This window comes from Calidris pugnax, unplaced genomic scaffold, assembly GCF_001431845.1.
Source record: "Calidris pugnax isolate Ruff unplaced genomic scaffold, ASM143184v1 scaffold103, whole genome shotgun sequence".
Lineage (NCBI taxonomy): Eukaryota > Metazoa > Chordata > Aves > Charadriiformes > Scolopacidae > Calidris > Calidris pugnax.
In genome coordinates this window covers 19,800,185-19,823,955 of record NW_015090990.1, presented here as the reverse complement: position 1 = coordinate 19,823,955, position 23,771 = coordinate 19,800,185, and the positions used below count along the sequence as shown (strand labels likewise).

Here is a 23,771-nt window from a genome sequence, read left to right as displayed (position 1 = left end):
GGGGTCTGTCAGGGCCGCGCCTGTGGAGAGCGGGCCCGGCTCGGCTCTGCTTCCGGGCGGGGAGTCGGGGGTGCGGCGGGCGGTGAAAGGCGGGCTGCGAAGGGGTAAGGAAGCATAACACCCGTGGGCGGGGGGCGTCGGTGCCCCTCGGGGCTGCCCTCGCCGCCGCTTGGGGTCCTGTCCACCCCTTGAGCTTGGGGGCCCTCCCGTGTGAGGCTGAGAGGGAGCTTTGTAGAGGGGTTTTGTGCTTTGGCCCGGAGGAGGCAGCCCTCATCAGCCTGTCTTCTCCAGCGCTGCCGCTTGCATAAAGTGTTTTCCACCAGAAGTGAAAGCTGTGTCATCTGACATTAATTATTAAAGGCAGCGTACGTGGTGTGTAGTTCTGCCCTGGAAGTTTTGCAGCGCTGTCTTCTCCACGTCTGCGTCTAGTGCAGGCAGGGACAGCCACTGCCGCCCCTGAGCGGGGGGGACAGACCTTCACGGGTGCTGCTGAACGTCGCCCTGTGCCAAAAGGTCCTTACTTGTCCCTCTGTAGGTCCTCTATAGGTGATAAAGGTCCAAGCAGGTAATACACTGATAAGACCGTGTACGTTTATGGTCTTCATATTCCTTCACTTAGGACCTGAAATATTATTTGAAAAAATTACTCAGGCATAAATGTATCAGCTTCAGTTTGTATTGCTGGTAATGCCTAGGGATAGAGTCTAGTGATGTATTAAATGGACTGATGGTTCTTCTTAGCACTCTCTATTAGTCCTCAGCATTATGCAGGTCTTGGAAAAAGTCTTGTTCATTTCCCACCTCCCCATGTTAATTTCCTACCTCCCCATCTGATAGTTTGCCAGTTGCTTGTTTGAACCTGGGTACACTCACTATCTCTGATAGCCTTCGACAAGAAGTTTGACAGCTTAACTGCAAGCCCTGTGAAGACCCATCTCCTTTCTTTGTGTTTGGAACATGACGCTTGACTCTTCCGTAGCCAGCTCATGTGTCGTCTTTGCGCCACTTACGGGGTGGCATAATTAAAATCTAAAACTGAGCTGCTTTCCCAGGCTTTACTATGCTTATTACCTAGATGAAAAAAGCAAAAGGCGGGGGAAATAAGGCCCTGTTTTAACACTGAATAAAGTCTCTGTTAGGCTGATGCTAAGAGGAAGTGTAGAAAAGATTCCATGAGGCCAGTTTGGAAGGCTTGAGCCCTTAGCTTGTTAATAGTTCTGCTTTTGAGTTTTGGGGTTTTTTGTGTTTTTTTTAAGCACGAACTTGTACTCCTTCGGCATGGCAGGTGGGGAAAGAATCTTCTTTTCCCCTTTCTCCCACCAAATGTCTTAGCGGCTCAGCTTGGTTCTAGCTTTTTGTTCCAATGGGCTATAGTCTACTTTAAAGGCATCACTTATCATTTCTGCTGTCAAACGCCTTAAAATTAATGTATGTCAGGTTATATAACCATGTAAAATACAATACACAATCATGTGTATTTTTATTATATTTATACTATTGTTCAATATATATGAAGTCTCCTTTTCGAATTAGCTTTATACATAAGGTTTCAGAACAGAATATTACTTAGCTGTGGCTCAGGTGGGTGTGGTTTATAAAGGTTGTACTTCCGTTTTCAATGAGAAATGCAGACAGTACCATTAAAAACTTAGGAAAAACCAGTATGCCAACTGTGAGGGGTTTTTGAAGATGTTGTGAAGGTGATTTATTAAAGAGATGACATTTTCTTAGACAGCCTTTAGAACAGCTTCCTACAACTAGCATTAATTAGGGAAATCCTATAATTTCTAATATGTCTGGTAAAGCTATGTAGTCACAAACCAGTTATACGCTTATAATAATTTTTGGCTTTTGACAAAAGGATGTATTTGAAAGTCAGATGCTTGTTCTCTGAGCCTTACTGCAAAATGAACAAGGAACAATTATATAAACTGTATAGCATACAGCTATGAACAAGGAAAAAGCTGGAAACAGTTTCTTCTCAGTTCAGGCTTTGCAGGAACTCCTGGTGGCACATTAGGTAGGCTGCTGGACACTTTCATTATTATTTTTCTTAATGCAGATTTATGAAAATCTTCCTTAAGCATTTATAAATGGTACATTACATGTGAAATTCTTTGCTATATTAAGACAGAGTGCAGGATTCAAAAGACAGGTGAAGTTCTTCAAAAGACAGGTTTCTGGACGAAATTGACAACTGGGCGAAGTCAGTGTAGTCTGTGGGTTCTGCTGATTCCAGCACTTTGATGTCCAGCAGTATGTAACATTTGACTTGTATTTGGCAGATGATTTGTGGACCCAACTGGGAAGACAATAGTCCTCTTTATGCCTTCTTTTTTTATTTGTTTTGGAGGATTATTTTTATCTATTCAGTTGTAATGTCATCGTTCTATGATGCTGGAATAACCTACAGAGTCAAAAGACAGCACTAGGATGTTCTTACTCATTTACTTGCTTACCCTTCCTTGTGTACAGAGAGTAGGAGTTGCAAGTGAAAACCCAAAGTGTTTTGTGCAAAGACTGTACAGAAATTTAAACAGTTGAATTCCTCACAGGGGGAATAAATTATGAGGTCTGGAGGCTGATGAAATAACTAGTATCTCATTGCATAACCACATCCCCTTGTGTATTTTTTTTCCTAAACATCTTCTACCACCTCATTACCCCTGCTATCCAGCCTTCACTCTGTGTATCCACCTGAAACAATATATTTTGCAAAGGAAAAATATTTGAGTGTAAATATTTGAGTTTAGGGTGGTCACAGACTGGTAATTTTGATCAATGAAGGCTGTGGATTAAAATGCAATCATATCTATGTTCATGCTTAAATACCTAAAACACAATAACCCAATAGAGTCCTAAGTTATAAACTTGTATAATATTTGATAGTGTTTATTTCTGTGGTATGACTGTGCGTTGTCCATTCAGTAGAACTGAAAAACTGTCCGTTTTACATTCAGTACAACTGTGCATTGTTCTTCTTACGTCTTATGCTGGACAGTAGTAGGTTCAAACATAGCTTATCTTAGTATAAGCTATTTCTAAATTAAAAAGGCCTTGATTAGGGTGAGAGGGAGGAGAAAAATGTGAGCAACCCTGATTTTTAAAGTCTAGCTAAATGGCAATACTGATGGATAGTATGTGGAATGTAGCAAAATGGTTAACAAAAGTGTTTTACTGATTTTTTTTTTTTTTTTCTCCTTCCTCTTCAAATAACAAGGGAGTGGTAGTACTGCTTTTTAAGGACAGGGATAAACTCTGCAGATATTTTTTAAAATTCATTTTGCTTTTGCACCCAGGCCAGATTCCAGAGAAATAGCTGTATAGTAACCAGGCAGTGGTTTGTCTCACTGTTACTCCTGTCAGAGTGTGGATATAGTGCTTGCAGATGCAAATAACTGTTAGAGTGCATTTTCATGAGATGTTTCATAACATCCTTCAAGGCTAAGGTTTTGAAGCAACAGTTCTTCTTTTTAGCATAAACACTCTGATGTCTACTACAACATGTCTGTCTTTGGTCTAATCTTAGTAAGTTCTCTGGTAAATTGTTGCCCACCACTGTTAATGGGGTCAGTGGCTAAGTATAAGTGGACAGAAAGTAGTTCAGTTACTTGACAGGTGTTTGTGTCTTTTAGTTGGAGATCTGTTATCTCTAGTATGGTGACAACTTCTTCGAGGTGCCTGTTTTAGGTAGAGTTGTTACCAGCTACAGCCCTTGCAGCTTCCATGGAATCATAGTTTGGGTTGGAAGGGACCTTTAAAGGTCATCCAGTCCAATTCCCCTGCAGTGAGCAGGGACATCTTCAACTAGATCAGGTTGCTCAGAGCCCCATCCAACCTGAGCTTGAATGTTTCCAGGGATGGGGCATCTACCACCTCTCTGGGCGACCTGGGTCAGGGTTTTACCACCCTCGTTGTAAAATATTTCTTCCTTATATGTAGTCTAATTCTACCCTCTTTTAGTTCAAAACCATTACCCCTTGTCCTATCACAACAGGCCCTGCTAAAAGGTTGGTCCCCATCTTTCTTACAAGCCTCCTTTAAGTCCTGAAAGCCCACAATAAGGTCTCCCCTGAGTCTTTTCTTTTCCAGGCTGAACAACCCTAACTCTTTCAGCCTGTCCTCATAGGAGAATTGCTCCAGCCCTCTGATGATCTCCGTGGCCCTCCTCTGGTCCTGCTTCAACACGTCCGTGACTTCTTATGTAGGGGGCCCCAGAGCTGGACATAGTACTCTGGGTGGGGTCTCGCCAGAGAAGAGTAGCGGGGTAGGATCAGCTCCCTTGACCTGCTGGTCACGCTTCTTTTGATCCAGTTCAGGATACGGTTGGCTTTCTGGGCTGTGAGCACATACTGTTGGCTCTTCTCCAGCTTTTCATCCACCAGTACTCCCTTGACCTGCTGGTCACGCTTCTTTTGATCCAGTTCAGGATACGGTTGGCTTTCTGGGCTGTGAGCACATACTGTTGGCTCTTCTCCAGCTTTTCATCCACCAGTACTCTTCTTGGCAGGGCTGCTCTCAACCCCTTCATCCCCCAGCCTGTATTGGTACCAGGGTTGCCCCAACTCAGGTGTGGGACCCTGCACTTGGCTGTGTTGGACCTCATGTGGTTCACTTGGGGCCACTTCTCGAGCTTGTTCAGGTCCCTCTGGATGGCATCCTGTCCCTCAGGTGTGTCAACTGCACCACTCAGCTTGGTGTCATCTGCCAACTTGCTGAGGAGGCGCTTGATCCCACTGTCAATGTCATTGATGAAGATATTGAACAGTACCGGTCTCAATACAGACCTCTGAGGGACTGTTGTTTGTAACAGTTGCTGTGACCTTGTATTTTTATGGCTGGTGTTTTATTGTTAATAATGAGCTTTTAACTATTACTAGCAGTATCACATCTTTATATCTTTTTGTTCTATAAATCCTGTTCTGCATTTTGCCAGTTACATCTTGAAGTCCAAAGTAGAAGTGTTCCACTATATTTGAAATTTAATCTCTTTTGTATTGTAGAAATTACAATTCAGCTTTTGTTAAAATGAAAGCATCTGTGGAATGTGATATAAGCAGAAGGAAGAGGTGAAGGAAGGAACGTTATGGACGACAAAGTCCTTGTGCTTGGAATTCCTGCATTCTCTTTATATTTAAATATCAGTGTGGAGCATCAGCAATTATTCTAGCCCATAGGTTAGTGTACCATTGAAGAAGTCTAGTTGTATAATAGTCCAGGGCTTAATTTTTTAATTTTTTTAAAGAAGGGAAATAAGTATCAAAAGTCATCATTCATGAAATGGAATAAACTAGAATTTCCACTTTAATTCAACTGTGGAAATTGCAAGTTCCCCAACTTGAAAAACAGCTTTTTACCAAGATAATGCTGTTCAGCACATGGTGTAAGTGTGCTCACAGTGCCAAAACATAGCTTTTAGGTTAAGCAAACATTAGTTACTGACATCATTGACCTGATAAACTGCAGCGCAAGCCTTTCCACCTCTATTTAGCTGATAATCTTTATCAAAAGATGGACTGTTTGACGAAGAGCAATTTTCTGTAAATATATTGAATGCCATCCTCTTTGCTTTGGCAGTTGGTGCAGATCCATTGTTAAATTAGGCTGACTGACCCAATATTGAACAGCAGCAGATGTGAAAGATATGGAAACTATGTCAAGAGAGAATTTATGCTGCGAAAGGTGCACATCTCTTTAATAGATTAAAATCTTACAAAGAGGCAGATAAAAATCTTGGTCAAATGTCTGAGGTTTTTTTTTCTGCACCCTTTTCAGGTAGAAATTCCACATTTGGAGCAGCTGTAAAATTCTGAGTAATAGTTCAGAACCTTGTAATTAAATAGGTTATCAGTTAAAATTTCTCAGTGCGTTTGCTGGCTTGATTTGTCAAAGTGAAATTTGGAAGTTCCCTCTGTCAGACCTTCAGCAATCCAGTAATGAGCTCTGTAGCAGATATTCCTTAAAACATGAAATCTCGACGCTTTGGGGAACCTAGTTACCTGCTCTGCATAAATGGGGAGAATGTGGGGGTGTAGACTATGTAACTCAGCATAGCCTTAAAAAACAAAGTCCCTAGCTGCAGAGTTAGGATGCAGATAAGGGATGAAGCTTCCCTTGGTATGTTAGTAGTTCTGGTTCTGTTGGCTTGACTGGACACACTGTTCTCAAAAGATCGAGAGCGCAATGTGCTGGGTGGAAGACTTGAATTTTCTTTAGGAAAAAAAGTGTTCAGTATTTTGCTTGAGGTAGTTGCAAGTGTTTGTCTTGGTTGAATTGCCTGCCTGTCTGTGCGTTAGTCAGCCAGCATCATTTAAAAAAAAAAATAAAAAAATCCAGACTGGAAGACAAGGAAAGTTCTGTTGGCTTACAAAGCTGTCTTCTGTTCCTAGTATGTAAGTACAGTGTTTTAAATAAATTGGAAAATGAGAAGTGAGATTTTTACTACTGGTTTTCACTGCTGGTTATGAGGAAAGGAGGGAGGCGAGTGCTATCTAAAGGTTGTCTTAAATTTAAAAGAGTATTTGGATATAATCAGATTTTTATTAAAAATAATCATAAATCTGGCTGATGTTGAGCTGGAGTAAGCTAGTATTGGGAGAGGAGGGAGGATTAAATGTCAGGCTGTAAGATTGCATTGGCCTGCCTAGAGTCTGTCCTTAGTTGTAGTATTTTATTTTTGTAGTTATAACCATGAGCACTGATATTCAAAGAATTACTAATCTTGTGATAACTTTCATGGCTAGAATATATACCTGCCTTTTGTACGTACATGCATAAATATATAAAAACAGATAAATTACTACTGAACATTCTACTTTTGGGCAATAACTTTTATCTGTTACAGTATAGTAACAAAGTATTATATTAGTTCATAAGACTGAGCTTTAGATTGAGTCTTAATGTAAGACTGCATACTCTGCTTTTTAGTTTTTATGTCTGTCTTTATGAGAGAACTGTTTTGGTTTACTTATTTTTGCTTGCCAAACAGCAGAACGTTGGTTTTCTCTAAACTGACTTTGTCTGGAAACACACGTAAGCACTTCAGGGGACTAAAAGAATTGATCAGAAGCCCTTTGCTATCTGTGCCTCTCGCGGTTCGGAGATGTATGTTCCTGCTGTATTCTTCCATGCCCATCCCTTAGAGGGAACGCATAAAGAGCTGGGTACAAACTTTCTGGGTCCTTTGGAATACCAAGGAAAGTCAAAACCCTGAGGTTAAACTTTTAGAGAGCTTCCAAAGGCTTTGAGGGACAGCTGTCAGTATTATATCTTTCTCCTTGGTGCTTAATCTGGTAGGTTTCCTTCACGTTTCACTTAAAACAGAGATGTAACTTACAAAAAAGTTCAGGCACACAGGAAGCATATCTCAGAGTAAAATAGTTAACGTATGGAATGCTTGGAGAGTCAGTGTATTTACCTTGATAAACGTAGCAGATACATTAAAGATGTATCTACACTGCACGTTAACTTATTCTAAGTAAGCATGATGAAAGGTACTGCTCTGGTGCTGGAGCTGGTTCAGGTTACTGTACGGTGCTGCAGATGGCTTTGCTTGCTTTCCTTGTAACTGTTGAAGCTTCCATAAGCTTCTAGAAGGACAAGGGCTTTAGGGTTCCTAGGAGTTCCTAAAATCAGGACTATTTTGTAGAAAATAATACACATTAATCATCTTTTTACTTTCTCTTGCCTGTGGAACCACTGGGTCAGTCTTCTCTTCCGGCTTCATTATGAGGCACGTAGGTCTTTGGGTCTTACAAATACTTTATCTTTTGTGTAAGTAACATGTCTCTCCTCTGTAATGATGAGAGAAACATGATGAATCTGCTCCAAAAAAATTCTAAATATAGTCTTAGCAGTAAAAATCTGTCAGTAAAAACATGACTGTTGCAGTTAAGTGTTTGCTGTTGTGAAGTATATCTGTGCTACTTCTAATAGTACTGGTTTTTTCCTACTTAAAGCTGAATTAAGCTTTGTGTTCAAAGCATTCTTTGAAATTAATGGTAGTAGTTATATTAGTAGTGACTATGTTTCCTTGTGAATAATGCAAAAATGCGTGTAAATAAAAATATGCACTGAAGTAATCTATGCATGTATTATTTTTTTTTTTTCAGTAAAGTGAAGCAAGGTCTCCTTCCCAGCTTGGAAGATCTACTTTTCTATACTATTGCAGAAGGACAAGAAAAAATACCAGTTCATAAATTCATAACTGTAAGTTTACTGTTCCAGAATGCTGTATGAAAGCAACCTACTACAAGGTTATTTTTAACATTCTAAATGCAAGAATAGAAAGCAAAGAATTTCTGTTATACATGGCTAGCTGCAGCACGGAATGTAGCTATTTTCCCCCCTCCCAACCCTGTTCCTGCAATTAAGTAAGAGAATGCGTGTACTAGTATTGTTATTTGCTGCTTAGCTGTGCAAAAGAGAATGCTTGAAAGCATCTGTCTATGGCAGGGCTGGGTAGTATTTGCACTTATGTAAAATGTAGTTGAACCGCTATGAATTTTGAATTACATGAATTCTTTGATGTCAGACGCAGCCAAAATGGCAGAAGGAAATGGCAAAAAAAAAACCCAACCACAACCCAGTTCGTAAATTCATTGTCATTCTAAATATAAGGATCAATAAGGTGTCAAAATGTCTCTGTATTGATAATGCAGTGGCAGATGTCCCTTATCTTGATAAATGAGACCTAACAGTAGTGAACTTGATTGTAAAAGCATATGTTTTCATTTTAGTAATTACTGTTTTATTATAATAGGCACTCAAATCTACAGGATTACGTACGTCTGATCCTCGATTGAAAGAGTGCATGGATATGTTAAGACTGACCCTTCAAACAACTTCAGATGGTGTTATGCTGGACAAAGACCTTTTTAAAAAGTAAACTTTCTGTCAATAATGTAACTGTATAATTCTGAATGAATGGTGTCTGTATGTTACTGACTGCTGTCTTAAGAGAGACATAAGGTACATAAATCAATGTGTAATTAGAAAGGGGATCAAACACATGCTCCTACTGATGCTATTTTCATATGAGTTTGTTCTCTGGTTTGTGTGATTGTGTTCTCAGATTGTGTGATCTCCACTAGAGTTTATTGTATCAGGGTTGTTTGCCTGTATATCTGACCCCATACTGCAACACTTGATTAGGTGCCAAATAAATTAATTGATGCAGCATGGAGTATTTAGTATGGGTACACAAAGCTGCTCTCTTGCTGCGTCCTCAGTTTTTAATCTGAAGTTCAGGATGCTGCTTCTTTGTAGTGAAATGTTCAGAGTATCTATGTAGTTAATTCTAAAAGTGAGTATAGAAAAAACAGAGTGAAGCTAACTTTCAAGATCTGTAGAGATGAGAGCAGTTGGGCTATAGACACTGTTTTGGAAGAGACTTACATGCAATATTTTAGTGATTTTTTTTTTGATTTTTTTTTTTAAGAGAAGTCTGTGGTCAGTTAGCTGAACAATAGAAGTTCTGTTCAGGTTGTCTTCAGTTCATTCCAAGCCTACTCCTTTGCTCCTCTACTTACAGTTTTTGTCTGCCAAAAGTTTGGATGTTTAGAGGCTCTTAAATCTTGAAATTAAATTTGTGGACTTATTTTTGAATCTATATTTTTATTCCATTTACAGGGTAAATTACATAATATCTAAAACTTGATTCTTTAGTGAAGAGTATACTTTTGTCAAAATAGCACATTTTGACATGTGCAGTTTCCTCTCGGTTACAATTAAAAAAATACGTAGATGTATATAAAAAAGTGTGTTTACATATTATATACATCTAAGTATATAAAAGAAATAGTATACAGTGTATATTTATACTGTATTACATATTTACATAATTTATATAAACTATACATGTTATATATTTTTAAATACATAAACATTTTTGGAAGTACATTGAGAAAAAATGAATGTGTGTGACAAAATAACAAACCAGTCAAATACTTAACCAAATGTGGGATACTTTTTAAAGGTACAACACAGGCTAATTTTATTCCTATATTTAAGTTCAAGACTAGGTCTTCACTGGTTATTTGTCAGCACAGTAAAAGCTGTAAATTTTAAGAGTCAGAAGCTTTCCTGGGTGTATGGTTGGATTGGAAAGGGGATGCTTATGCTATTATGCGTTGCATTTATACTAGAAGGCTTGTTTGTAATAGTAAACTATGAATTATGTTTTAGGCAAGGGCTCTATATTTAAAAAAGGACAAGTGATTGCTAAGTAGAGAGCTGGAGATTATAATGCCTGTGTTCTACGTCATATCTCTAGGATTTTATCCCCTGTGTTAGAAGAGTGGTTGTTACTATGATAATTTGTGGGAAGCTTACGTGGTTGCTTTGTGTGTAGGAGGAGTTTGGAACACAAAGAGGGTGGAGAGGTGAATCTCTTCTCACGTAGCAGATTTTCCTCGCAGCAGCAGGTGTTAACCTTTTTTATAATTTAACACAGACCACCCTACACACTAGTTAATAAAGTAGCAGTAGTACTATCCAGCTGTTATCAGATGAAACTTAGGCAACTTAACAAATATGGAAGATTGTACATGCTAATCTTCCTCATGAAATGTGCACATTTTGACATATCCTACTTTATAGATCTGTTTCTATCACACTGTAGCTAATTTTTAGGAAAATTTCTAATAATCTTTGTAAGAAATCCTCCTACCCCTCTTAGCTTTTCCTTTAGTTCACAGCTCATTGCTAACAGAACAATAGAAGACTTGCAAAAAGCCGTATTTCTTACCTAACACTATTTTAGTCAGTGGGGGGTGGTGGTAAAGGAAAGGCATGAGGCAATCGGAACTGAGTTATTTTGGAAATGCTGGAAACTTGAATGTGGCGATAGCTACTGACCAACAGCTATAACTCCAAGGTTTAAAGTCAGCTCTCCTTCTGACCAACAGCTATAACTCCAAGGTTTAAACTCAGCTCTCCTTCACGAGAGCTTACGTGGCTTTGTAGAGTTAGCCTTTGCCACAAGGTGCTGTCTGTCCTGCTTTCTTGCCCTAGAACCACGCTCTTGCTCGCCAGATCTCTTCTGGTCTGCAGGTAGGAAGCAGCAGTCTGGGTATGTTGTGTTCTGGGCATAAACCTGCTGGATTTCAAACAGGGTTTTCTATTTGCTTTCAAGTGGCTTGTGCTGCTCTCAGTCTTCTATGTAGCAAATGCTGGGGAAAACTTTCATTTTTAGATGTGCTCAACCCAGGTATATAAATGTTTTTATCCTATTTAAGCAATTAGAAAGCTTTTGACAGAAGATGTAGCATGCCTCTGCTATGTTATAATATTAATACCTCATTTGTCAAAATAATGTCACTTTGTTTCCTATAATGTCTAAATATATTGAACACTTCTACAGAGCTAGTCTTGCTACGTGGAAATGGAGTTTCACATTCCTTTCTGTAGTGTTTATGCTGTTGCTTTTCAAACAGGAAAAAAGGTGTCCGGCATATAGACACCCTAACAGTTCTTCAGAATTGGTGGGGGTTCAGGCACTGTTTTTAGCAGGTGTCCTTTCTGGGTAGGAAAGCAGTAATTGGGCAGCCCAGCCAGAACTTGAAAAATAATGAATAAATGTAACAAGTTGTATAAAGGAAAGGATAAAGGAAACAAAGTGATCCTAACTTTATGCTAGACACCAGCTGTTCAGTTTCAAAAAAACCCAAACAAACCCACGAAACTGTTACTTTCAGTGAAAGTTACTGTAGATCCTAATCTCCCTAACCCAAATGTATCAGGAAAGTCTTATAGTTTTTGAAAATGTGTTACCAAATGGGGGAAGAAGTGCTTGGATTGGGATTTGGCAAGACAGAATATTTTAGGGTGAGACTGTAAAGTCTGGAGAAATGGAAAAGTTTGAAGTGTGAGGTTTTTAGTGTGTCTGTCCTGAACACTGCAGAAGTACGTGAGGGATGAGGGCTACATTGTTAGTAAAATTTGACTGTAGAAATATTTTTATTTATCAATATGTTCATTGACTTAGATTCCTTGTTGTGATCTTTTCCTACTGCTCCACTTCTGAGCCTCGGAGCATTTGTCTCTGAAGGGTTGCCTGGAACACAAACCGATTAGAAATTCCGGTGGGAAGGAGATGCCAGTTGCAGAATTATAGAGGCTGTCAAAGCTAGTGTCCTCTGCTGACTGAAAACATTACTGCCCCGTTAGTTGGAGCTTTCTGAGACCCCTGTCAATTTGTCCATGTGGTAGTTGTTCCACATACCCATCTAGATTAATTGAACTCCCATATTTAATGTCGTATGATTTACTTGGGTTAAGGAGTAGCAGGGTAAATACTCAGACACTGACCTTGGCAGAAGTCTGGGAACAATAACTTCTTGCAGAAATAGGTAGTGTCCATAACCAGCATAGTTATTTCTGCAGTGAGTTTCAGTCTCAAGCTTAAAATGATGAAATTATTGAATCCTTAGACCTGAAATGAATTGGTGTGTAAATGCCCTTCCTATTCCAGAAACATGTCAGAGGACTGTATTTCAGTGCATACTGCCTTTTTGTTGTTTTCTACACTTAGTTGAGTTCTTTTTACAGGTTTAGGTGAACTTTTTTTTTCCTCACAAGAGTTCTTAATGCTGTCCAGGTGATCCAGACAATGTAGAAGTGCATCTGAAGGTTAAACCTGGTGCATATGTGCATTGTTTTTCCTTCAGCACATGTAACTGCCATTAACTGTTCTTAATTACTTTTGAATAGGGGTTGTTGCACCTGGAGTAGGTAACTGTAATTGGAGGCCGCAGGGAACATAAATGAACAGGATTTTCTGCCAGATACACGAAAAAGGAGTGGATAAGCATGACAAATTACAACACCACCAACTCAGTTGCTATTTTAACATGGACTTTCAAAGCAACTTATTACAGACAGAGCAGTTCTTAAGATGCCAGTTGGTACAACAGAACCTTCTCTACTGTTTCTCTTTCACTTGTGGAGGGTAGTGCATTCCAGCATTTGAAACGGTTGTCAGCTGATTTCGGAATCAAGTTTCTGAAGTACAAAGGAGTTCGAACTGAAGCTTTAAAAAAAGAGAAGGGTATTCAAAGGGAAGATAACTCTGTTTGTTCACTGGTCTTCATGCAATCTCATTTTGAACTGATAATGACTTTTATTAATAGGATTATTGGAAGTATCTATTTTAAGTGAAAGAATTTCCAAAAAAAATAATTTTTTACTTTTCTGAATAACTCTTCATTGGAAGGATATATGTTCGTTCATAATATGGGCCTAGATGTTCTTAACTTCCCATTTGTCTGAATTAACAGTTTGTTTATGCATAGTGTGACAGTGTTAAAGGAAATTGTTTGTTTGGTGTTAAAGCTCCCTTTCTCTTTCTTGCACTGGGATAGGGCTGTTAATACCCTTTATCAGGTCATATTTCAACTGCCGTGATAATGGCTCCCAGTTCCCAGCCCTGCTTCTGCTCCCCCCACATCCCCAGACACGCCACTTTAAGCAGGGTGTCTCTGCTTGTGTTTTGATCCTTCCCTCCTCCTGTTTCTCCTAGATAAGTCCTTTCCTTTTTACCTCATCGGTTTTCTAAATGTACCAGATGGGCTGATGTTCAGAGGGTGTGGGCGATAATGTATTGTGGGTTAAAAGGCAGCAAAGATTCCTTAACTGGTGCTAGTTTGAAGGAAGTGACTTGCTGTACTGCTTACTGTTAACTTTTGTTTAGTTTAGAAAATATTACCGAGTACTTCTACAGGGTTATGTTCTTATTAGAGTGGAAATGCACACTGGTTTTGTCTGTTGTCAGTTGTTTTGTTCAGTTCATGGTAAAACCAGTTGGAAAGAGAGAAGCCAACCCTGAAGCTCAGAAGTTGGATCTAACTTTGAAATTAGCACTTCTTTGAACAAGGGCTGGGTTAGATGGCTGTCACGTATCTTCATCCTAAGAAATGGGTGGCTTAGATCCCTTTTGCAAGCTTAGATGCTACTTGAAGGCAAGTTGATAGTACCTTGCAGTGCAGCCTTACAAATGACACTTCAAATAAGGGCTTTAAATAAAAAGGCATAAAAGCCAATACAATGAAATAACTTAAAATATTAAAAAAATAAAAAAAAGATTTATGGAGTGGAAAATGGAGAGGTCTTTCTAATAAAGTCCTGTTCTTGTAGGCATGTAACTTCAAGGGACTTAAGGTCCTTATTTAAATAGCATGTAATTGCTGCTTAAGTAGGCTTTTTGACAGTACTTTTTCAAAATACTAATGGATTTTTTTTTAACTCTTTGCAGGTGTGTACAAAGTAATATTGTGTTGCTCACTCAAGCTTTCAGGAGGAAGTTTGTCATTCCAGATTTTATGTCGTTTACTTCACATATTGATGAGTTATATGAAAGTGCTAAAAAACAATCTGGAGGAAAGGTAACCTGTTTGTAAATTCACTTGTAAATTTCACTTGAAACTTCTATAGATTTCTTGATACTGACGAAATATATTTGTTAACCAGACAGATTTTTCTTAAGTTTTCAGCAAAATGTAAAACCATTTATCAAGTTATGTCTGCAACTTCTAAACTGTGTTAGAAATAAAGCTTGTTACCTCTAACGATATTTTACAATTTTGAAGAATAGAGAAAATTGCATTGTTCTTTGTTTTACATAAATTATAAAACTGCTTTATAATTTGTCGGACTAAACTTAGTCTATAAAAAAAATTACACTATACAACTGCCTGGGCTGTGTGACAGAAATAGTTGCCAATACCATACCTATGTTGGTAATTCAAGTTTATTCTAGCACTTATTTCAATAAATTAATTGGAAAAAAAAAACCCAAACTTTGTTACAAGCTAAAACTTTGTATGATTTGAAAATACTAAACGTGCTGTAACATAGAAGAGAGATTCCTCTTAGAATGAGCTGAAGTTTGTACTTTCATTGAAAAAATATTTTATAATGATCTAATGAGTGTAATTGTTTGTAATGAAGTTTTAGATATACTAGATGATTATTAGTGGAACAATTCAGTTGTAATTTGTGTATCCTTTCTGTTGGCATTTATTTTAATTAATGTGTAGTTAAATATTTTGGATGTTGTAATGTGTCTGTGTTTATTTCACATTGTGATAGGTTGCTGACTATATTCCACAACTGGCCAAGTTCAGCCCTGATTTGTGGGGTGTCTCACTTTGCACAGTGGATGGACAGAGGTATATTCTAACTTTTACTGTTTCAGTTATTTAAATTATGTGGTATATTGGGAGGAGCAGGGAATTGGACATGATGGTCCTTATGGGTCCCTTCAGCTTGGGATATTCTGTGATACACAGCACTTCTTGATATCTCATGGTTTAATAAAGAGAAAGTTTTATTGATGGTGTTTAAGAAGTGAAATCCATTTGGTCATCTTAAGATTTTTTTTTTTTCAACTTCTCTGTTTAAATTGAATTATTTTGCTGTTATTATAAAATGTTGTTTAAATAGTATTTGTAAATATTATACTTAAAGCTAGGCTATATTGAGCTTATGATCCAAATACGGTCACAAAGCTGTGGGTAATTCTGGTGATTACCAAAGGACAAGGTAGAGACAATGCTTATGTCATATTAATTTGTGGAAGTTGAAGGGCTTTGCTAATAGTACCCATGCCTTGAGCTACATTATTTTTTTTCTGTAAGTCACGATTTACTTAAAAGTTAGTTCCTTTTCTACACTTTAATATTCTTATTGTAGCGTTATTATAGGATCACTGTATGTCACTGAAAAAAATTCATACCCAGATTCTTTAAAAAAGAAAATGAAAGTATGACTGGACAGAACTTAACATGATTCTGCTTTTCAGTTTTATTAAATTTTAACCTGTAAGGGTGTATATAGGTCTTAGGTATATCTGGAGTGATTTTATTGAATGGTGACTCAGTGTAGCAGAAATAGTTAGGAGCCAGGAAGTAAAGGAGTATCTCTCATTATCTAGCTGAGAAGCAAGGTGAGCTATTCTCTGCCCACCTTTGGGACTAGACAATGTGAGATTTTAATCAGCTTGCATCTCTCTGCTGTGTTGCAGTTTGATGTAGTCATACTGTGTATTCTGAGTACCATAATTTTTAGGTATTTGGTCTGTCCCAAGTGAATGAAGCATTCCTGAGAGAGGATCAGACTTGCTTATGGTGACTGTGGATTTGGGATCATTTTACTGTTGTCTGTTATGATCTGCGTGTTTGTTTCTTGTTAGCTGTGTGCTCTATAGTCTCTAGAGGAAGAGCTATACAAGTGAGTTGAAGTATTTTTCAGCTCCCTGCTTAGGTGTCTGAATTACATAGTTTATTCATAGTAAAAGAGCTTTAAAAATAAAAATGTTCTCCTTTTTGAATATTTTAAATCAGGATTTTGCTTTGTTTTGGATATTATAACGTGCACTGATGAAAATTTTGATAATGTGCATTTTTATAATGTTTAATGTTGTGTAATGTTAGTTTTTATAAGGCCAAAATGGGTTTGTGACTTTCTCTGAAACCTTCTCGCATTTTCTGCAAAGAAAGAAGCGAATACACTCCTGAATTTGCCATCAGGGAAGTGATTGCTGGGAGCCTTTTGCTCTAGATGGGGCATATGCTGCTTCTATGAGTCATTCTTTGATGCAGTCTGCCTTAGATGTTGAAAGCAAACCTTCTGAAAGATAGCGTTTAATAATTGTAATAAAATACCTATGCCGTTATCAAAGGGAATGTAAATACAGCTATTTAATTATTGCCCTTGAATTCCAAAAATGAATCATACCTCATCTGTGTTCATATAGAGGTAAATATGTATAGTGGCTATATTCGGGTCATGCCCTTTTGAGAATGTGGTTTGCAACCGAGTAGGGTAAGTGGGATAATAGAACTCTGAGGTGACTTTTTTTTTATTTTGCACCGGTACAAACCCATTTCTGAACTTGCTTTTATTTTGTTATATCTGCAGTAATCCCCAGCAAGTGACTTCTGTTATGCTTTAGCTTATGGAGGCAATTGTTAAAACCTCTAAATCTTTTAGTTCTGTTCTTCAAAATGAGACTTAATAATAATCTGCTTTTGGTTTTTCGGGTGTTTTTGTTAGAAGTCCTAGTACGTAGAAGAATAAATGCAGCGTTTAACACTCTGCTTGCCACAGCTGGCAAACATGAAATTTCAAATCTCTTCATCTGTGTTTTCCCCAGGCATTCTGTTGGCGATACCAAAGTTCCATTTTGTCTTCAGTCCTGTGTAAAGCCTTTGAAATACGCTATTGCTGTTAATGATCTTGGCACAGAGTATGTGCACAGATATGTTGGTAAAGAGCCTAGTGGATTAAGGTTCAACAAATTGTTCCTGAATGAAGATGGTAAGAGACATATATATTACTTAATAATGCAAATGCTTGATTTTAGAAAATTACAAAGCAAGCTACACAAGTTTTTTTTTGTCTTTTCATTTTACTGTATCCCAAAATTTTTCATTTTAATGTGTCTCAAAATATTTTGCCATCAGCAAGGTAGGCATATCCTTTGTCACTCACTTTTGCCTAACTTAGAATGCTAGTAAAAGATGCTTTATTACTTCTCTTCTATTTGATCGTATCTACCTGTAGAAAAAAAAAAGTAATTTTGATAATGCTGGTATTCGAAAAGTATATTTATTTAGTTGAGCTGGGAGCAAGTATTCCTTAATTATGCCTTCTGTAAAGTGATGGTAAAAGAATCAAATATGTTAAATTGATTTTAAGAAACATGTATATCACTTCCCTTCTCAGCCCTCTGAGAAGCAGGTGCTGGTGCCAAAGATGAGCGCTGGCTGGTTTCCAGAAGGCGAAATTGAACACATCTTCCCACAGAGTACTTGAAACTGAATGTGGCTACTGATTCAAAACAATGTTCTTATTTTATTTTTTTTTTTTCCTGTGGCAGCAGTGCTTTAGCAAGAATTTCTCATACAGTACTTCTCTAGATTATTTCTCTTTCATCTTGTACTTATTCTCAAGCATGAAAATGTTATTTTTAAAAACACTATGGCAAAAATCTGAGAAGGATGACTCATGTAGCCTTAGAGGAAATACTGGATGTTATCTCTGAAACACAAATGTTTCTTCTAGTGGATCCTTCTCAGTTAGAGAACAGACAATGTTTCTGTTGCCATGGTATTGCAATTAATATTTAATTAACAGCATAAGGCTTAGATTATATTTTTGTTAAGGACTATATTGCATTCTAACTTAGATATCTATATTATTTATATAGAAATGATACATAATTATATTTAGTATGTGCCTTAAAATCATCACTTACAAATAAAATGGATCTTGACAATATGTATCTTCTTTTTCATTACGTTAATAGGTGGTAATGAAATACTAGCATGTACATGTGTCCAAGAGGGAATTTAGCATTTTGTCAAGCTTTGCTGTCTTGTTTTTGCTTTCCTAGTTTTTCTAATTGTGTTGTACACCGTGAAGACGACTTTCATATCTTAAGAAAGCTTTCATATAAAAAATTTGTGACGGTGCTGAGAATTGCCCATTTTTCCTTTGGATCAATATAGGTGTTAGTTTGTGGGTTGTTGTGTTTGTTTTTTAATTCTTAATGAAATGACAGAAAGTATAGTAGTTATTTCCTTCTTTTTATTGCTACATTAAAAATTGAACTACAAAACAAGATAGATTGTTAGGCTGTGGGCTTTTACTGTGTTACTGTTAGACTTTAAGATTGTTATGCAGTAAGAAAATTGGTATTGTTGAAAGTTTGACCAGCATGCATGAAATTAATAGAGGGCTAATCTACATGCTAGAAATCTTATTTTTAAGTATGTGCTTGTGTGGCTGATATAGGAAACTGACATAGGGAAAATATGTTAGAACTAACCCAAACAGCCTTTTATCTGTATAGTCCTTAAGTGAAGGACTAAAACAGAAGGTAGAAGCCTAATAAATAGGAACATTTCAGTCAGGGAGAGAAGAGGAGGAGGGAAGAAGGGATTACACTTTACTTGCAGATCTAAATTGATGTATGAAGTTTGCATATGCAGAGTATGTATGTTCAAACAGCTGAATACCTAGTTTGAAGATCAGATTTGAAAAGAAATATCTAATACAGATATTTAATCTATTTACTTTCAAATTGTTCTGATGTAGCAGAGTTTCATGCTTGTAATTGGGATTTTATGAAGTGATATGCAACCAAAAAGGTTGGAAGTGCCAGAGTATAAACACTGTAATTTGAACTTATTAGGGGAAGGGTCTAGTTTGCATATGGCATAATTGCATGGGAGGTTGCTGGAGCAATTGTGCTAATTGTCAAGCAGTTTTTTTTTCTGCTTCTATTAAAAAAATACATATTTTTCACCACTCAGTAGTGATGTACAGTGAGGACATATTTAGGTAACTAAATAAATTATATTTTCTGTTATTTTGAACTTATATATACCTGTTAAATATATTGCAGTTCTTGATGTAAAAGGCTGTTCTAGACAAGCGTCTCCTTCCCATAGGAAAAACAGCACTGTATCAGAGAGGAATATATTTACTATTCAGAGGCTGTTAGGTGGGTTGTTTATGCAAGAGGCAAATTGTTGGATCAGTGCTAGATTTAATCAGGGCACCCCACTTAAGGTTGAAGGGTTATTGTGATTTGTGCTTCTCATTAAGGATAAAAGCAGGAATTTACTCTGAAGTATGAGATGATACAGCGATATAAAAGACTTGCAGAGAAGCCGTTTATAAGATATTTATTTTTTTTAGTCTTAGCAGGTCATTGCCTTTATTATTTGATTCGATACAGAGAGTGTATGTGTGGGTTTTTAGTGATGTGTGTCAGTTATCTTTGCAGAGTTTGATAACTCTTTCTAGAGATTAATAGATGAGTTCACCTCTTTGGCAGACTGTTGCAATTATAGTATCAATCTTCTTTCCTTGTCATTGTACAGTGTGGAATCCCCTTGCTGACAGCAGTGTGAGGTAAATCAGTAGCTGCTGCGGCTTTAGGAGACCTGTGCATGACCTTACTTTAAAAATTAATGTAGTGTCAGAACCTACACATCCCTGAGAGGAGAAAAAATTCCTGAGAATGGAAGTATTATTGATGGGAATAGGAGACATCTCTTCTCTGAAGTTAACAGGAGTCTTTCAGAATGTAAGATTTCACTTGGGCATCTTAGCCCTTAAAAAGGGTTAGTATATCTTAAGTCAGTGGAGAGGTTTTTCGTTGTAGAACAGAATAGTTCAATTGGAATGGACCTACAACAATCATCTGGTCCAACTGCCTGACCACTTCAGGGCTGACTAAAAGTTAAAGCATATTATTAAGGGCATTGTCCAAATGCCTCTTAAACATGGACAGGCTCGGAGCATCAACTACCTATCAAGAGGCCTGTAGCTATTGTGGCAAGGTAGACAGGTTATCTGTCAATTAGAGATGGAAGTGTTTGGATAGCATTATCTGGTGCTCTCCAGATAATAATGAAAATTGCTTTCCTGGGACCTGGGTGCCCTACCAGGGTTTATTCTGCTTAGAAGAGGCAGCAGTGGGTTAATGGAAGGTGTCCTACTGAGCTCTGTAATGTGCTGGTGTTAGGCAGCAGTAGAAGAGACCCTCAAGGAAGAAATTTTGTTAGTGTGTTGTAAGCTGAGCTGCTGTATCAGAAGGTGGCCCCACGCAGTGGTTTGGGAGGTGCAGGTTGGATGTTAGGGTAAACTTGTCATCTAGGAGGAACAGGACGTCTAGGGAGGTAGAGGATTTGCCATGTTTGAATGTTTTCAAGACTTGATAAAGGCATGACTGACCTGATGGAACCTTGGCAATAGCTTTGCTTTGAGTGGGAGGGGAAGGAAATGACCTCCATGTGTCCTTACTGACCAGCAGTCTGTGATGCTTCGAATAGTCATTTGACTTGTCTTCAGGTTTTTGGTCCCTAAGGAGAGACAGAGTTAGGAAGCTATGGAAATGCTACATTTTTGCTACTTAGAATAGGGTTTCAGTAAAAAGTTAAATAGGTAGAACAGGGTGTTCGATATAGGTGGATCTTAAGTACAATCAGATGAAATTAGAACAATTGTTGAGTCTGCTGCAGAGAGATAAGGAATGGCACAAACAACTTCAAAAATAACATGTAGACACTAGTTTGTATTTTAGGTGAACTTTAGGTATTGGTCTTACCTTTTCACTAACAGGATAACTCTATTATTATTTTTTAAAGTTCCTTTTAATATTGGCTTTCTGAAAAATACAACAAGGAACTTGAGATGATTAGGTTTTGGAGACTATCTGATAGTCATAGATGGCTAAGTGCCATTGACCGTGACCAGGGTAATTTTCCTGGGAAAATATGTGTGTGTACGTACTGTGAATATCAGACTGACCTCTCAAAAGCAATCACCTCAAGTTCCCTTTAGCGTGCATGTGTATTATATAGAAAAATAGCAAACTCTTTGTGGGTTTGTTTTTTTGTTTGTGGTTTCTTTTTTTAAAATTTTTCTGAATTTGGTGATAAAGTAACAGCAAATTAATATTATGACAGATTTGAATTCTTTTTATGTATTGAGAATTGCTTGAGGTTTTCAGACATCAGAACCCTCAAAAATCAATATCCTAGTTAGAAGGCACAGCAAAAATATTAGTTAAAACTAAACAAACTGTAGGAGGTAGATATTGAGGAATGAAAACTTGTATATGGGAGAAGTAGATAGCTGATAAGGAAAGCTTTTATTTTATTTTATTTTATTTTTTTTGAAAAAGAAGAAAGGAAAAAAAAAGGTGATTCTTTCACATGAGCAGCCAAGAATGACTGGGAATGCAAAAATACTCTTAATATAGAGATCAGTGTTAAGAAGAAAAACCTGTGTAGCAGGTATATGCAAGTCAATTATAAAATAAGGTAAATTCTAGAGAGGATGAATAAATTGTTCTTTGTATTTCAGCAGCTGACAAAAGAAACATCTGATTCTTAAAAAGAATCAAGATTTTGTATTTGTGTACAGCAATAAGGAAATTCAAGAACTCTAATTCTCTTTTATTTTAAAGGACTTGTTTGAGCACTTCTAAAATCACTGAGACTTGGTAACTTGGAGAAAAACTGGAAAGCCCCTTAGGGGTTGTTCCACTTGCAAATGTTGCATTGATCAAATCTTGAAACACTGGAGAGGATTGAATATTTTCGTTAAAAGAAATGGTGCCTAACTTATTCATTTACTGGACTGTTAAGTAGCATTAGGCTGAGTTCTAAGCTGTAAAATACTTTGCTCAGATTTACAAAAAATTGTATATAATGTTGGATTACAGTATTTTTAATTTAGGATTATATTCCACAATCATAGCTTTAAGTCATACATTAATATTTACCATTTTTCATTTAAACACTTGACTAGTTTTGTTTGACAAATGTGTCTTGGGATATATTGGTAATTGAAAACTGTATTTCACAGACAGGCCTCATAACCCTATGGTGAATGCTGGAGCAATTGTGATCACGTCTTTAATCAAGGTAAAAAGTTCTTTTTTAGTTTCTCTCAAAGTATTTGAATAGAATGTAGAAAAATTATCTTGTACAGATTATGAACTGTTTTCATTTTATGTGTACAATATCTGATGGTAGTTTACTCATTAGCAGCTAGACAAGCTCTGATGGTTTGTAAACAGTAACATTTCCAAACAAATGCAATATTAGACTAGCAATTTTTAAAAAGTAACAGTGCAGCTGAAAGACTCTCTTTTTCCTTAGTGCTTTTACTTTTAATTTGTTTCCTTCTTTAACTGCACAACACTCGATACTCTCTTGAGAGAGTTGCCTCCTACTTGTTAAATGCTAAGAGTATGTCCTCAAGAATGTATTTTATAGCAGTCAAAAATATGTTTCTGAATGTCTAATGTTCTTATATAGCATAAAGTTACAACAGTATTTCTCGCTGTACAGAAGAAATGAAGATGCTAGAATTTGTACAGGAGCAATGCGATTATATTCGCATGTCAGTCTTAATACGGAATTTGTCCACTGTTAATGTACTCTACAACTAAATTATGTTTAACTTCTGTGTTCCGTAGTTTCTGTTGGAGTGTTAAATGTGTTTTCTTGAATAAGTGTATTTAGAAACAGTTACCTGTATATTGCTGAGTAAACCATAGCTGAATAATGACTTAACATCTTTAGTCATTGATCTTGCAGCTTTTGGAAAGCTGTATTTTACTTTTCCTTAAATTAGCTATATATATATATATGTATATATCGAGTTGTAAGTGGCATAAATTCCATGTAATGCTAATGTTTGCCAGATGCTTCACTTGCATTTTCTGCCTTTTTTTGATAGCCACTGATTAAAAAAAAAATAAAAAATTAAGGGTACTTGCTTAGAATTGTGGGGAACATGTCAGTCCCCTGGAGTTTTGAAGTAAAAAACTTAATACTGTTACTTCAGAGGTCTAAAAGTCTTGCTTACAGCCTTTGAACTGGTTATGGTTCAAAGTCCATTAGCTACAGTGTGTTTCCTACCTCCTATTTCCAAATTGTTGATTTTAAAATTACTAGATCATGATTTTCTGTTATTTTATATTTAAAGAAGGTGTAAGAACTCCTGCTTAAAGACATTTATCTTTAATAGCTGTAGGTGAAAGAAAATGGCCTTAAGTATGACAGGTAAATTTATTCACATTTAATATTTTTTTAAAGGTTGACTGAGCATTGAAATTCACTTGGATAATAGTGAATTTTAAAATCTGACTTAACACATTTGTCTGAACTGTCAAAATGTTAGTCCTAGTACAACATGCCCTACTGGTCCTAAGACAAAACACAAGCATGTGCCTCTTGCAGAAGGCA

The 23,771-nt window shown here is 37.1% G+C and overlaps 1 protein-coding gene across 1 annotated transcript in view; it reads left to right on the top strand.

The window, feature by feature from the left end:
• GLS (glutaminase) overlaps positions 1-23,771 on the top strand; it is an 87,265-nt gene that overhangs the window by 22,270 nt on the left and 41,224 nt on the right. The window contains exons 2-7 of the mRNA XM_014954422.1: positions 8,112-8,208; positions 8,762-8,883; positions 14,252-14,381; positions 15,088-15,167; positions 17,153-17,316; positions 22,384-22,442. Coding sequence (XP_014809908.1) covers positions 8,112-8,208; positions 8,762-8,883; positions 14,252-14,381; positions 15,088-15,167; positions 17,153-17,316; positions 22,384-22,442 — 652 coding nt within the window. The remainder of the gene's footprint in view (positions 1-8,111; positions 8,209-8,761; positions 8,884-14,251; positions 14,382-15,087; positions 15,168-17,152; positions 17,317-22,383; positions 22,443-23,771) is intronic.